Below are 17,214 nucleotides of genomic sequence, written 5' to 3'. Positions count from 1 at the left end.
TGAAAACAAATGTTTCCATGAGCTTCTTAAAGAGTGCTGTTTCTGAATATACATAATGTATAGATACAGAGAGAGGGTGCATGGATGTACAATGTTTTATTCCTTGACACGCTAGATTTTTTTTAAATACAGTGTTTTGTTCAAAGGAACTTTTTTGCATCTTTGATGTAACTGGTCCCTGTGGCCCAGAGGTCTGTGGGGTCGTGAGTCTGGGTCACGTCAATGGGCAGCTGTCACCACGATTCTTGGAGGCACATGACTGGACAAGTGCGGTCAGGATAGGGTGGCCATTGTATGGCTAGGGACCTCTCGCCTTTTCGCGAACCGGCAACTCCAGCACCTCCAGTTGCAGTAACAGACAACCAGTGGCGTGACGCTGCCACAGTTAGTGATTCACAGTGGAGCTTGGAGCATGTCAGAGGGGCCTGGGAGTTAGATAGCTGGTGAGTCTGTATTGGGTGTGTACGTAATAAAAAAATGGGCACGCCAAATTTTTACATAGTATGTGTCAGTCATTCACTGCAATCTTCATTCAATCCAAACTTTCGCGAATTAAAACGATTCCTGAGTTTCTGTTCCATTGCCAAGCATTTGGTAGAAAGTGTGACTGGAAAATGGCGTAGGCATTTAGAGGTCATGTGCAAAAAAACTACTTTCTTTTTTGATATTAGCATTCTTCTCCTGATACTGAAATAGCAGGAATTCAAATATATAGGTACTGTACGTACTGTAAATATTGGTTCCTGATTCAAATTTTTCCCCAGCATCCTATCAAAAAGAGAAAATCCAAACTAATCTATGTATTATATTTAACATTAAAGGATGAGGATATTATTTAATCTTCAATAGAGGGGATTATCAGGGGATTTAATGGAAGTCTTCAAATTTCTGAATGGTGCTGACAAAGTCACCCTACAGGACTACTTTAAGATCAACAATGAAACAAAATGGGTATTAAGACCTAACGCATGTCTTTAATCCATTTAACTGATTTAACTCTTTTAGTATCTAGTATGAGTATAGTATTCTGTATATGAAGAAGTTCAAGTAGGTAGCTGCGTCAGTATGCGTAGGCTGCAAAGGAAAAAGGAAAGGTTTATTCCATTCTTCTTTCTTCAGGCATCACCTGAAGACACCTGAAGGAGACTTCACAGCCGAAACCTTGTGTTTCTTTTCTTCTCTTTTCAGCATGGAATTAACCTTTTCGTATTCTGTATACGTTTGCTATTTTGAAATCATTCACAAAAAGATGCCGACATCCAGATTCATTGCAGAAAGCACAGTCGTTTTTTTTTTTATGAAGTTTGCATCTCAAGTTATTTTTGTCATACCCACCGATCTGGAATATCTGGCGTTTTTAACATCACAATTCACAGTTTGGAACCCCGTTTCCATACACAGGGGGGGATGAGGAAGTATGCACAGACTCCTCTGACCCGCCCACCTTCCAGCCACTCATCTTTACCATGAGGGTTAGCCCCACCCCTTGCCAGAGCTTCAGTGTTGATTGGTGGAGAGGTATGTCCATCACCCACAGTACCAGGTACCTGCAAGTTCCCAGGATGCAGCAGGGGTTGTTGTGTTTGTAGAGAGCAGAGAGAGGCCTGGCCAACTAATCTCAACCTGTCAGCAGTGCTCTACAAGTTGTCTGTCACCATAAGAAGATTCATCACTGCCATTAATTCAAAATTGTTTTTCGAGAGTTATTCCATAAATAGAAATAATTGTTTTGGAGCCATTGTAGCTCAGACGGCTAGGGTGTCTGGCTCCTGACCGGAAGGTCCTGGGTTCAATCCCAGGTAGGGGCAAGCGATGTAGTTTGCTCTAATTTCTTCCAGGCGGCTCCCAGGTACACTCAGCCTGCTTTCCGGCGGGTAATGACCACCTCACCTCCATCTCCAGTGTTGGATGGTCAAGAAAGATGGTGGCCCTTGTCCCCTGTTCCCCATGGGCCTTTATGGCCTGAAAAGGGACCTACCTATTAAATTGTTTTGGACTTCTACTCCTCCGAATTAGCTGTGCCTAACGGGAAGCCAGGAGTGTCTTGTTTCACCGATCGTCTTATCTTTAAGATAGTCCCTATTCTCTTCAGAATCCAGTATGTGGTTTGTGGAAAGTGAACACTGGGAAGTTATCATCTTGGATTTCGCGTAGCGGCCTTCAAGTTTCTGCATTTTGATTTGAACAAAAAATTAAAAAGAAACGACTTCAAAGAATAGCATGAATCGGAAGCAGCTCGATTTCCCTTTCCAATCGGACTCTGCAAGTGGATTGTGCCGGCGGACCTCCCTCTGTGGCAGGTAGCGAGTGGTCTTGGCAGTGAAGCGGTTAAGCATTTGTAGCTTCCTGCCTGCACTTGCAAGCGGCCTACGGCAGTGCCTGCTGTGGGGAGAGCAAGAGCGCCTGGCCTTTTCCCAGGTGGCAGACAGGCACACCGTGTTATTAAGACCCAGAGATCTCAAAACCTTGATCTTCCGGCAAGGCCCCTAATTAGTCCCTAGCATGAGAATAAATGGAATTCCACATCAGTGAAGGAAAAAAAAAAATCTTGCTTCAAACTTTATTATTTAATCTTTCCCATCATTTTTGTTTTAATATCACGCTCTAAACTCTTGGCATCAGACTTACCAGCACCTTCTGCAGTACTGCCGATATGTATGTATGCTACTTAACGGCCATCATTCTTGTGCACAGACTTGCAGAGCAAAGTATGCAAAGTGCTGTCACCCTTGCACAACGTGGTACTCAAAGAATGGGCTCGAGTCCTGGAAGGTACCTCAGTAACCCACGTTTCCATTCTCATTGTTTTGCAGTCAAATATTATATTGTCATATTATTGGAAAACTGTGATAAATGCAGATTCTAGGAAATCTTTTTCTTTTATCAAAAACGCTCTCTTGAGTGGACACATCACCTTCACTCTTGGCTAAACTACCATGTCCGTGTGTGTCGTGACACTCACTGGAAGACGGATGCTCTGCAGCATCAGTACAAGAAAGCACTGTCACATGATGTTTAAAGTAACTCTGCTGCTGAAGCCAGGCTAGATGCTACCTTACGCATACATTCAGACAAGTGGTCAGTGGAAAAAATGTCATTGCAGAGATTCCTGTCTTCTGCACAGTGTGTGCAAGTAGAAAATGCATGTTTTAAAAAAAAGAAAAGGTTTCCCTGGTTTTCAAGGCCAATAATCTAATTACACAATTATCTAAATAGATCCTGCATTGTTTGGACCTCAGTTTTATTTGCTGTTAAACTGCAAAAAGCATAGTGCCTCTGTAGAATCAGACAGGTAAAGAAGCCTTCACCTCTTTAGTGCTGAACAGAAGAGACTACAAAGAGACTTGATCAATGTTTAAACTCCTGATAGGCCTTGACAAAAGTAATCCAGTGGACTGCACCAGCCATTTTAAAGACTACTGACAACACAGGTGAAAACAGGTTATGAGGATGTGATTCTAGGACAGAAAACAGGAAGCACTTCTTTAGACAAAGGGCTGTGGGGGTCTGGGAAAAGCTGCTTAGCTACAGTTTGTGCTTGAAGAAGAATTTTTTAGATCCTTTGAGAAGTAGGTATAGTAGATGAGGACTTTAGATCAATATGCTCCTAGCAACCAAATAAGCAAGAAGGGACAAATCCTGTATCCTCATCTCATCTGTAACATTTTGTTTTTGTTCTCATAAGCATAGGAGTAAGGGCAGAAGAAGAAATGGTTGAGCTCTACTGTAGGTTGCAGAAATTTAGTTAATAGGCCAGTGATATGTGAGATGTGACCCATAAGCCTCAAGTGGTTGAGTAGAAATTTAGCTGAAATATATGTTCGAATTAGACGAACAAAAGGGAAGAATAAGACGGATATTTTGCATTGATTTCTGAATGGAGGGAGGTGCTCATGGGATAGTTCTGTCCTCATAAACATACATACTCTGTGGCATTGCTTTAACGTCAGTATGAGCAGGACAGGAAAAATTCATCAAGCATGCCTACAAGAGCTACTGTAGCTAGTGTGCCTATATAGTTGTTGTGTTAACATTTATTGCTTTTATACTTATATTTAATATCTTGAATTACCTCAACAGGTTGCTAGGGTTTTTTTATAAGGGTTATACAGTACAATTGACTATTATTTTGAAGGCTATGTGGTCAAACCCAGTAGTTAAAGGCTTTGTTCTAAGGGAGGTAACCTGAGAAAATCCTACTACTGATTTATAATAAATTATGTTGCTTGTTTTAACCAAATAAGCAAGATGGGCTGAATGGCCTCTTCTCATTTGTAACTTTTCGCATGTTCATACGTTTTAATTACTTTTCATGTTTATTTATTTCTGGGCATTATGGATTACTAAAACCATTCTGGCTGGAGACTGAGAAAACAACTGATGGATTTTTTTGGAATTCCTTGTGACTATTCTCTGGGCTAACCCTAAACAATGTTTTATTTGTCCTCTTCCTAGTCGACTTAAAATTACTCTGATTTTTAACCATCAACAACCTGTGGTTATTTTGAAAAAAACTATTCACACAGCCACAGGGGCGCCATATCTATGCAGGGCATACATCATTGTATTTTAAACACTACCTTAATGAAACCGTGGACTTTGTTGCTAACTGCTTCATTGCCTAAAATGAACACATTCTGATAGAATTTGTAACAAATGAGCACTTAATGTTTGCATTAATGCCAAACACGTTTAACAAATTTTTAACAAGGAGCACTGGCCACAAGCCAAACTGCTGGAGGGACATAACAGGAATGCCGTAAATTTAAACAAGTTTTTACCTTTTTAATTCATTCATTCGTTCGTTCCTGAAGGGGGTTCTTTTCTGTTGAATATCTGTTTGAGTGCAGATAACGTTCATTTTCATACAAAAGAACTTGCACCTTCTTTGTAATTTTTCATCCACTGTTTTAGAATGGGTTCAATCATACATGTGTTATTAAATGCACCAGTGGTATTTAATATGGAAATGCCCATTATCAATTGTCATGTGCCTTCTTTGCCCATACTACTAACTGTTCATATTTGATCTTTTATAGAGTTTTCATGTTCTGAGGTTCTGAGATAGTTTCTCTTTTAAATTATGATAGCAATGAACTAACTTCCAAATTATATATATTTAATGTTTTTTAAATGTTTAACACCTAATACCTGGTACCATGAGACTGGTGTCAGCAACTCATTGAAATCATAATCTGAATCTGGTCAGCAAATCCTGCTCTTCTTTCAGATCACCATGAGTGTACTTCTGAATACAAAAGAATTCTGATATATCCTTTGGTGAAATATACAGCCCATAAATTAGTTGTGGTTGAATAATCCAATTAGCCTTTCAACTGCAAATCAGCAGAAGCTTTTTTTATGAATGGCCAAGCTTGCAACAGATAACAATTGCAAGTAATATCAGACATTTCTTGAGAACTTCATAAGCTGAAAAATCATGAAATTCAAATGTATTACAGTATGTTTACATGCGCTGTGCAGACACCTTTATTTTACATTTTTTTTCTGTTTGAACCTAGTATTACAGTATGTCATAGTGTGTAGCTGTCCGTTAGACAAGAAAAGGGCACGAGAAAATATAAAAGTTTCAAGTAATAATAATAATTGCTAGTCATTGCTTGTATCATAATCTGATTGGATCACTAAAACGAAATAATTAAGTGAATCCTGGCTGCTTTTGATCTTAACAACAATAAAATATCCTCTAAGGGAAATTGGGGGACTACTTAAGCAGGTTTTCAGAAGATGACGAGTTGTGATATGACTGTGTTGTTGAGGAATTTAAGGAGCAGTACACTGCCTGCTGGGAATTCCAAACTTAATACTACAGCTCTGCTGGAAACCTATTTCCTAGTGATAAAAGTCCTATTCTGTCTCCCTCCTTTCCCCCAGGATTCGGCTAATTACCTCATCAGTTGCTTGCTTGTAATACAGGTGCCATGTGTAACAGGTTAGCAAAGGGCATTTCTGGTCCTTTTTGAACTGGGTATCTGTTCTAGGTATCTGGATGCACGTTTTGCACATTTGGTAAACACATGGACCGCAATCTGCTCTCCCCCAGATGTCAGAAGTAGCATAAATTTTTAGTGCTGTTACTAGCCAGCATTGCAGTTACCCACTTGTGCTAAGTTAAGTACTGTTTCAGCAGTCTGCTATCTAATGAGTAATGCTGCATGTTAAATGCAGTGGGTTGTGTTGTCAATCAGGAATGCTGAAGAGCCAAGAAGTACAGTATTAATACCAATGGCATAAAACCTATTATCGATTGGCATATGCCCTCCTTGCCCACTCTGCCAAATGTTAATAGTTGATCCTGATGAAGAACTTTTGCCTCGTTTTATAACGGGCTACTTACAGTACACAAAATCCATTTGATATTCTGTGATGCTGAGCAGCAGCTCCATTAGAACAAAAATGTACATGCAGTTGAACTGCGTGTATCAGAAAACAGGATATGTGCATGCTCTTGTTTTGTATTACATCACTCTCCCAAAGTCATGTATTACATAACTTTCTCTCTGCCTTTTTTGTGACTTCCAATTAAACTTTTCTGTTTTTCATAAGCAATTACTCCAGTCAACCGCAGGCATCAGCGCTCCAACTGTCTTATCACTAGAATCACTGGCTCAGTGGACATCTGTGGCATTGCTACTGCAGCACAACTCCACTTGGAAGCCTAAGCACAAGCCCTATTTCCTGCAGGCTTTAATCTGGCTTGTATAAAATTCACAGAGGTGGTCTGCATTGGCACCGATTATTATTATTATTACTGTTGTTGTTGACATTGATGTTTATGTTTATGCTGCTATTAAATATTAAAGGTGAAAACACGTTTTGGCATTTGACAGTTATACATCAACACTTTGTTGGAAGACATTGTATGGCCGTTTCGACCTTCATAAAGTTCTGTTTTCACATTATACCCCTGACATTTTGCCAAGAACTAACAATGCAAGGCACTATTTCTTTTTAATTTTACGTAGATCTTTTTTTTCCACAGAATCCGAGCAGCAGCGAAACACTTTTCAGTTTTATTTTTGCGAACCTTGTCAATATCCAGGTGAAACTATTCAGCCTGTTTCAAATGTTGAGCCAGTGCACTGTACCTTTGCAGATGCTGCTAGCTTATTTTAGTGATGGCTTATGATTTCTCTATTTTTCTTTTTTTCTATGTTCTCAGCTGATGGAAGAGCTGGAGAGGGAAGAGACCAGGAACAGGACCCTTCAGCTCCATACGGACAATCTCCTGCAGTGCATCGCGGATGCATATCCTGACATCCTCGAGCAGGTCATCAAAACTTTGGAGGAAGAGTCTTGAAGCAGAACTTTTGTCTGACACATTTGCCTGAACATTGCCTCCCTCTACCCTCTGGAATTTCCCTACAAACACAATTAGGCTTTTTCTTTTGCTTTTTCGGTATAGAAATTAGAATAGAAAAAATATTGTTCCTCCAGCTTTTCTAACAAAGTGCCATACACGTCTAGAGTCACTTGTATTTGCATAAAACTGATGAACTTCTGGAGGAAGTTCTTAGGGGATTGTTTCAGCTGTTTTTTTTTAATTAAGGCGGTTTTTAGCAATACAAAACTGTTACGGTTAGGTGGAAATATATCCTCCGGGTGAGGCAGGCAATGTGTTGATGCAAAGGGAGACCTGTGAACTTTCAGTTTCAATGCATTGGGCCTTAATGGAAATGAGTGGGGAGCCATGCCGGCTACCGTAGTGTCTCATGTTACATCACCTGAGTCACCCGGCTATCTGGTCTCAGAAAGAGTTCATATCAAATCTATGCACACCTTGCAACTCCTCCTTAGCCATGAGGTTAACATGCATAGCTTACCTGGTCAAGCACCAAGCCAAGCACCTCCGTCTGAAACAATCTCCCCCCACCCTGTTTTCGAAACGAAGAAATGCCTTCAATGAGCGTCTCTCTTGGCCTCTTCAGTTCCTTAAGAGTTCTCAGCAATTTCAGGACGCTACTCTTTGTGATGCTGCTGCCGCAGAGAAGAGAAGATCACTTGAAAAAGTGTTCATGCAAAAGAAAACATGGCTTAACCATGACATCAGAAAAAAACATGATTGATGCATAATCTGTCTGCATTTCCAAATCATGACTGATGAAAGGGTTAATGTGTATTCATGCTATTGTAAGCACAGATGTCAATGGTTTACTCCTGTTTCTATGAAGCATTTGTGTTTTTATAGATCAAATAAAGAAAGTTTGGGAAGCATGATCTCCCAGACCTCAGCAAGTCTCTTTTTCTCTTGCCCAGTTGCCCTTCAAAGCAACAGTTACGTCTTGTACTCTTACCTCAGCTCTGGTCAGGATGGAAACAGTGTCTATGAGTTTCTCAATGCCATTCTGAGAGAAAAAACTGAGCAGCTCATCTTTTAGTGACAGTTGACTACTATTATCCCTCTGAACAAGGTGGCTCGTGCCTCACAAACTACTTTGTGTCTATATTTGACCAAGACCTATACAGTATATATATAAATGAAAATAGAACTTAAATTCTTTTTTCAAACTTGCCTGGAAAAAAAGATATAACAAAAGAAGTGTAAAATAGTGTGATGGTTGATGCATCTACCAAATGCCAGAGAACTCCCCCAGAGAGTTAAAATTTTATAAATTTATGGAAATGATGATAGCTAAACCATTACCACATCCTGTAAGTGTAAAATATTCAAATAGTTAAGTGGTTCAGTCTGGCACGTAGTGCAAATTTATTGTAGTTGTAATACTGAAGTATCCTCATGCCCCACTTCATATGGGCCTAAAAGGTGTGGCTGAGAATATTGTAGAGATCATTTTCAAAAGTGTTTTAACATTGGATGAACTGAAATACCTTTGCATTTATTAAGATTTTTTAAAAGCTTGCTGCGTCTTGTCATGATGTGGTTTTGAACTTCCAGAGCATTCCTTGGCTACTGGTGCCATTTCTTTTTACACTGGAGGCAGCAGTGTACATACATATGAGTGATGTTCATTCCCAAGTCAGTCCGTCTCTCAGAGAAGGTCGAGGAACGCTGTCGCCTGATGTCTTAGAGACATTTGGAACAGGAATTGGGAAGTGTCTCCTTCACAATTCAGATCAAGGTGTCAATGGTATACCACTACTCAGTTTGGCTTGGCTGCAGGTCAATATGAGATTCCCTGTTTTAGTGAAGTGAAACCACAGTTTAAAATATTTTGGTTTATGGGAAACAATAAAGTAGTGTGGGGATTATTTAGCACAGCTGACAACAATTGCACTTGTGAATAAGGACAATTATCAACTTCTTTAAAGTGATAGTTTAAATGTTTCGTTTGACAACACATTGCCAACTTTCATTTTGTCCCCATCTTCCGTTTGCAGTAAGGAAGTGGTTTGTGCTCATCATTGAGGATTGAATGTATAAAAACAGCAGAAAGGTATCTAACGGGTAAGCTATACCTAGTTGAATGTATTTTCTTGAAATAATGAACCTCTAGTCTTCAAGTGAAGTGCGGACAAAAGCAGTATCCTGTGTTCCTCTGTTCTGCTCCTTAAGCAGAGAAGAAAAAGGCTTTTACTTTACACTCAATAGACTATGTTTGACTGGTGGGGCATCCATAACTCACAGGCAATTAAGTACAGGCTTTATTTGCAAATAGCCTGAGACTAGTATTGTCAAAGAAAGATGTTAACATGCCCAGTAAAAAGGGGTAGGCAATGCTTTGATGAATAAGAAACTTAAACATTCACTTTAATGTTGCATTAAGGGAGGATACTTTTAGTAGTCCTCAATCATCAGGTCCTTAACGTTACTACTGAATACTTGAAGTAGGATTTTCCTACCATGAAAAGCTAATACATAGTAGAGAACGTAAAATAGACAGCAATGTGCAGATGTAAGTTCCTTTCTATGAAATGTGCCAATTTCGGAGCAGTTGTTTAAAACTCATTTTCTCTGTACTGAATGATGATAATTGATGGTTTAAAATGTAGGGTTGACAATGACAGTGTCCCTCAGGGGGTGAAGGTGACTTGTCCTACCAAAAGGTGAATAATTTCTTTTTTTTTGTGTTGAATTTATGAATTTCAGAAGATCTCCTTTTAGTATTGTAAAAAAAAACTCTGGGTTAAATAAACACTGTGACAAATGGAAACGTTTCGTGTTGAACCACCACAAAAAGTCTATTTGTTTCCTTCTTTTACTAATACAATTTTCATTCTCTGTATTTTTTTCTATATTTAAAAAAAAAAGATTGAATATTATTCATTTGGGGATTCTGTACTAATTCTGTCTATAATTTTGCTGTACAGTAATGATTTTGTATTTAATGAAATGTGCGGATTCAGTTTGCACGTCGCCACTAAATGACTTTCATCTGAAAGTGGGGGTGATTTCCTTGATGAGCAGTGTTTTCTGGCGCAGATCTCAAACAAGTCGACACGAAGTACATCAGCAATGTAATTGTGTGGAGTGGTGTTTGAATGTGATGTGCTACAACCATGGTCTGTGTTTCCTGATGTTCCCTTTCGACCCTCAGTTGATAGTGCTTATTGTTGAATCTCCTTCCAGTGTGTGGCATGTTATGGGTTGTATTACTGAATATATGGTAAGGTATCTGACATGGTACTAAGAAATCCTCAAGACTTAAACATGGGCATGTAATAGGCAGTTAACTGTAACTCCGTGTCTTGTAGATGTGTACATGAAAGGTATCTAGAATTCCAAACATTGTTACTATATGTATCAGAATATTTAGTGTTGACTAGCTTGTTTATATTCATTCAATAAAGGTGACTTACTTTCTGATGTTGGCAGCGATTATTTTTTTTTGGTTAAATAACCAACAATTAAATGAGAACAAATACATTTCATGGCAGGCGTCACTTTTTTGCTGGCACTAGTTCCCAAAGAATGCAAGAATGCCCCATCTATCCCCGGCACGAACTGCAGCAGCCAACGGAAACGGATATGCTGTAGTCAAGGTACTGAACCTGGGATGTTGAGGCCCAGTCAGACTCTGCCTGTCCTGCCCTGTACCTGAGGCAGAATGGATGACATTGTGACTGTGCAGGAGAAACAATTTAAATCCATCCCCAGCCCCCACACGTACTCAGGGCTCCCTTTTGAATACACATACTGTACAAACTATGTAGCCTTCAAAGATTTTAGGGCCAGAAAGCTACATGTGTTATTTTTGATAATAAGTAGACTTTGTTGAGCATTTACCCCAGTTTTTCTGTTGTTTTGTAACTTTCCGCTTCCATGTGGCTTTTATTTCTTTTTTGTTTTTATGACTCACTCACACTGGTCCCTTTTTATGACTGTTTTATAGTCCAATACTTGCACTAACTCAAGGAATTTGTAGATCCTCTCTTGGGTGATTGTAGTCTCTGCAGTCATTTTTCTGTTTATAGCGAGCAGGAATTAAAAGTATTTTTTTGGTGATGAAAATGTTTACCTATTCAACAGCAGCGAAACAACGTCACACCTACAGCAGTGTTTGCTTATGCAAATTCAATAACTCATCAATAACTTTCATTTTCTTTGTTAAACACATGCAAACCTAGAGTACTAAACAGAACAAGTCTAAAATGATCATAGATTCAATGTACTGCACACTATAAACATATCTCATATGAAAAACAAGTTGTAAAAAAATTCTATATTTTCAATATTATCCTTAAGAAGTCACACTGATCAATTTCGTTTTTGCCTTTTGTAAGAAAATACTAAGCTAAAATTGTAACGGAAGAATACAAAACACAGAGCAGGAAACCAAATGAGTACGTAGACTGTGTGACAGCTTATCATCTCATCTTTGTGTACTATGATAAAGTTGAGAGTTTATGTCATTTCAAAGGTGCTTACCTAGAGGTTAAGGAAGAGTGGAGTGGCTAATCTTTTGATGTTTGGATTAAAAGATGATCCGACTGATGTCTCTTGCCTTGATGTACGATAAGGCCTTTGTGTACATTTTAACCACATATTCGGAACAAAAGCTCTTTTCCCCCAGGGTACAAAACAGCATCTTGAGGGCGTACAGGTGGATCATATTTGTTTATGAAGAATGTCGAAGATTACTTACACGCTGAATTATAGATACTGTTCTTTTTGGAAACACTTGTTTCAACACCCCTGACACAGACACTCAACACAACATTTGCTGTTCGTTTGCATAGTTCAGCTCACCCATCCAAATCCGGAAAGTTGGAAAACGCAGTAAATATTGTTCTCCAATTACCATTTACATTACGAGATGTCTTTTTTTCAAAACTCCTATACGTTTATGACTTTTTTTCCCCCCAGAGTTTGTGTAAAGAGTTGAAAGTAATCAGGGAAACCCTAATGTGACTCCTACAGTACCTGTATAACATGCAGAGAGTGAAGGAAGCACACTATTTTACTATTGAAGACAGTATGCTGTCTCTCACTGGAGCTGCAATCGCCAAAGATCTCTGGGAGCTAAGGAAGCTGTTCAGGGAAACTCGTTTAGGATCTTTCCTGGTTTTTCAGATCGTACCAATCTTCAAACTGACTTTGAAAGGGGGTAGAAAGGAGTTGGAAAAGAAAACGGGATTAAGATACGAAAGTGTGTAAAGACAGTTTTCTAAAGAACAACTCTAGACGTTCAAACCTTTGTCTTATACTGTATACTATACTTTCCGGGTCAGTCCTGAGTAATTCATCTTTGTTCCACCTTACAGCATTTTCGTTTTGTTTTGTTTTTGCAGAGCAGCGTCATTGTAGACTTTATATACAATATATAACAAAGATGAGAGACTCTAGCAGAACAGGCCTGGAGAAACAAGAAAAGTAATTGTGCTCAGGGATTCACAGACTTATCTTCCCGGACTTTTTTTTTTTGCGTTATACATTTAGTACAGGACTTACTGTATGTTAACCTCAAACTGCAGTTGTCTCCTTTCTGGCATATTTTTTCAAATTAAATAACTGAAGTGGATCTTATGGAACCCCAAAGAGTAATTTCAGATGGTGAACAGAAATCTTAAGACGTTTCTTACCTGAATTATAAGTTCAATACGAAATTTACACAGCGAGACCGAAACGTGCATTATTTTGAAATATGAAGTCTAAAAGTTGAAAAATAAAGTAAAATGAAGTTACAAAACGTCGTATATGTTGGGGCACAAGATGGGGCTACCCATCAACAAAAAAAAACAAAACAGAAAAATGCTCCAACTCAGAACTTGTTTTTTTCAATTAATTTAATATATGTTATTGCTTAAAGGATCAAAGTAGCTGAACAGAAAGTAAATACAAACCTCTAAAGAACAATCGCTTTTATTACATTTATTTTTCAAATAGTTTTTCTCCAGTTTCTGGCGGTATAAAGGAAACAAAAAAAATACGATGTCATCAAATTTCATAAATTCACCGATGTGTCTGCCACCCATCTATATTTCATAAATTAGTTCCAAATAAGTAATTAACGTGAGGTACTCCCGACAGATCCTGGAGTGTAACACGATATCCGTGTCAGAAAAGTCAAACTCAGGCTCTTACCGAGTGACAGCCTGGGGTCCCTGTAGTGGGTTATTTTAGGTAATAGCGGTCTTGTTTAGCCAGAGCGTTCCACCCATTTTTACAACGTTACCCAATTCTCCTCATTCATGAAGGCTTTAAAAACACCTTAGACACAGAACCTTAGACCGGCTCTAAATCTGGTCATTTTAGTGACACCGTTATGTAAACCTAAAAGACCGACTCCTTGTTTGTATTTTACATTGTGTATTTAAGATTTTTTTTTTTGGCAGAATCGCATTTAGTGTCCACGTTAAGATGATTTAAATCATTTCTTAAAACAAATATTCCATTTGTTCTGCTCCTTTCGATTCCAGTTCATTGTAAGGTACTGTACCGTACATCACAAATACGTGTATTTGACCTTTCAGTCACACCTGTACATTTTTTTATCCTCGTCCACCTCCAACATGATTAGTTTCGAAGTTGGAACTATCTCAAACTATCGAACTATGATTGGAAAACACACGAACGTTAAACATGTTAACTCATTTTTTAATCTAAACAACTTTTCACAACTTTCGCTGCTGCTGCTATTACATTATAACAATAAAAACCTACCTGGAATTTTAAGTTTAAAAGATATTTTCCAAATGACGAAGTACAGTATATAAACAAAAAGGCGCGAATTTAATTACAGCAAAACAAAATCTTTGAAATCTTATGGTAAAATTACATTTTCGATTTAAAAATAATACCTACCAAATTATTATTCGAAATACAACATACCAATTGGGTTATATGCACAGAAAAAAGGTGATATTTGTGAAGTATTATCACTTTCCCAAAAATTATATTAGTTTAATAAACAAAAAGGTTAACATCCTAAATTGAAATACACACCCTAAGGTTCTTGTTTTAAGTAATCTGCCGGTCATTGATAACAACCTGTTGTTCCAAAAGACAGATGCCTTGATCTGCTAGTATTAGCTGTTGAAACGTCGCTGAAAGACAGCCAAGGGATACAGTCTTTAATAGGAATAAATCTTGTCTTTTTTCTGGCTTTAACGTTATGAAAATATTCAAAACAGAGTTACTCATTACAATTTACATAAAGGTGTTAAATATTTGCATTCTACTCTTGCGCTGCCCTGACATTAAAATATTCGCTAACTAACGTTGCCAAGAAACCAGATAAACTCAAATGCGAACAGCTGGTTAAATTATTCAATAATTATTTTTATTTAGATTTTTGTGTGATTTTGTATATGGAAAAGTTAATTGCGTTTAGTAACAAGGACATGAGTCATTTTCAAGCCGTTCTTTTTATTCTTCATACAGTATATTTCATATTCTCCCATTTGCTCAACTAAACTCATCTTTAAAATGATTTTTACATGTTGCCTGTGCTGCTCAAAGACACGTAATATATATATATAGGACATGCAATATTCGAGTGGGTTGTTTCGGGAGTCTTCAAAGCTACGTGATGATTTTAGGAACAAATGCCCCAGTTTTTTTATTTCCTGCGTCCAGTCTTTAAAGGAGTTTTATGACTTTAAAACGAATCTGGTGGTGGAGAGTAGGAGGCGCAGGGCGCATGCGCGAAGGAGAAGTTTTCTTATGCTCATCAGTTGTAGCTTTTGCTAGTTACAGAGAGAAGGCGGAGAGGCAGGTGATGTATTTGAAGAAGTCCGAAGCTCTTTTTACGTAGTTCACTTTTTTTGAGGGGGGAAAAGGAAAACATAGATTGAAACGCTCATTTTAGAATCTTAAATAATGGTTTACGCTTCCCTGCAGTAACTCCTCTCGGACTGGTTATTGGAAATACTTGCTTTTCTGTTGTTTTTTTTTTATTTTTATATTTAAAAAAAAACGGATTTTCGTCGTCCGATTTTGCAGCTGGATTGGGGAGCGAAAGAACTTGGTTGGCAATTCTTGAATTGCAAACCGCTGTTACCGAAGCCAGAAAAGGGAGGATTGGTGTTCTGCTCAGAATGGAGGATACAGTGAAAGTTTATTTGCTACGAAGATTCCCGTGTGAACAGTCCAGCAGGTAGAAACGCATCTGGCTGAACGTGTAAAAGAAGGCTTTCGGGGGAGTTTTTTGTCCTGTTTTTGGCCCACAAAACAGTTATTGGTCGTTTCTTCATCTGTGCCGGAACGCATTTGTTGAAGCAGTTTGCAGAACCTGAGAAAGGTAACTTTCTATTAAAAAAAAAAAACACCGCAGCGCCGATTTAAAAAAAAAAGTTTTACTGGTTCAGCATCTGCCTGTGGCACTTTTTTTTTGTTGTTGCTTGTGGATGTTTTAATTGTCATTAAGTGTTTCCGCACAATCACGCCCACGTTTGTTAGAAGCGCTAATTATTCAGATTGCTTTTGGACATTGTAAATAGCTTCTCATTGCTTTACTTTCGGCAGTTGTGTGCGAGGAGCGCCGGGTAGTCTATCCCTTGTTAATTTTTCAACGCCGAAACAGAAGATTAATCGCCACTATCACTGAGGAACAGTGTATGTTCTGTTAATGCCTTCGTGTGCTTTGGATGGTAAATCTATTCGACTACACAGGAGCTTTGCAGAGGAATAGGACACTCGATAACCAAATAATAAAGCGTGGATTACAGATTATTTGACAAAAGTCTCGAAGGTAGGTTTCTTATTCTTATGTGGCAAATGTAAGTTTTCGACTCAACAGAGACTGGCTTATCTGTGCTGTAATGCGTGCTTCACATTTTGAAAGATGCTTTATCCATAAGAATATTTCCTCTCTGTGGTCCCACGTGTGTGTGTATATATCCTTAAATTTCAATACTTTTATTCTGTTGGCTACCGGGAACAGATTTCTTATCTAATTTGCAGCCAGAACTCAGCGTTACATTGTTCATGCGGGAAAGAAAATGTTGGGTTTTTTTTTTCTCTACAGCCGCTGGAGTCGATCTGAATAAAAACGTTTTACATACACTTAACTTGTATTTGCCGCACTTGAGAAAGGCGTCTTTGCAATTCAGCTGTTTTCCAAACGTGCATCTTAAATTCGCCGAATAATATGGTCTTTTAAAATGTAACATTGTTTTTGTAAGAATGGCACCCCCTACTGGCGTTCTAGGGAACACATTTTTGCAATATAGTGGTTTAAAAAAATATTACAACGGACCTCACAGATGTAAACGTTCTTTATTGGTGTCCTGATAGCGGCTGTTTCGTGCAATGGAAAAAAAAGTATTTGAATTTGAACATAAGCTATAGTGATCGAGGGACGATAACGACAACAGGAAAAGGTTAATCATGTATATAATGCCAGTTTCTGTGACAGCCGCGTTGGACTAAATATAATCTTTCTGCGGATCTTTCCGTAACTAGTCTTTTTTAGAAGGACTATAACGTCTGTATTCAAAGGAATCTACCTTCTCATTCTTCTGGATATTGAATGTGGAGTTCCCTTACTATATTTATATAAACATCATTAAGATTAATTTGAAGATGGAAACCGTGGGTTACTCATACTCAATAGAAACGTGAGTATATTAACGATCGTTTGTATCAATTTCCCTTAATTATAGGCATAATATCACCCATATATTAAACCCTTGCAGAATATCTAGTGTTACATTTAAAGCATGTTTTTTTTTGTCGTGCAGCATCTTTTCTGCAGGGGAAATGCTAAATTTTCAAGCTACCTAATAAAAAGTCGTTTCGACGTCGGTCTTAAATTGGTACGAAGACGTTCTGGAAACAAAAAATTAGGTGCT

The 17,214-nt window shown here is 38.3% G+C and overlaps 1 protein-coding gene across 12 annotated transcripts in view; it reads left to right on the top strand.

The window, feature by feature from the left end:
• Positions 1-10,786, top strand: part of LOC102695071 (ERC protein 2) — a 314,021-nt gene extending 303,235 nt beyond the window's left edge. For all 12 annotated transcript variants that reach the window (XM_069189511.1, XM_069189507.1, XM_069189509.1 and 9 more), the window contains one exon: positions 7,184-10,786. In XM_069189511.1, coding sequence (XP_069045612.1) covers positions 7,184-7,321 — 138 coding nt within the window. In that variant the 3' untranslated portion in view covers positions 7,322-10,786. The remainder of the gene's footprint in view (positions 1-7,183) is intronic.
• The last annotated feature ends 6,428 nt before the right edge of the window (positions 10,787-17,214 follow it).

Source organism: Lepisosteus oculatus, chromosome 4, assembly GCF_040954835.1.
Source record: "Lepisosteus oculatus isolate fLepOcu1 chromosome 4, fLepOcu1.hap2, whole genome shotgun sequence".
Taxonomy (NCBI): domain Eukaryota; kingdom Metazoa; phylum Chordata; class Actinopteri; order Semionotiformes; family Lepisosteidae; genus Lepisosteus; species Lepisosteus oculatus.
The sequence above is the reverse complement of the archived record's forward strand: the minus strand, read 5'-3'. Positions and strand labels throughout refer to the sequence as shown.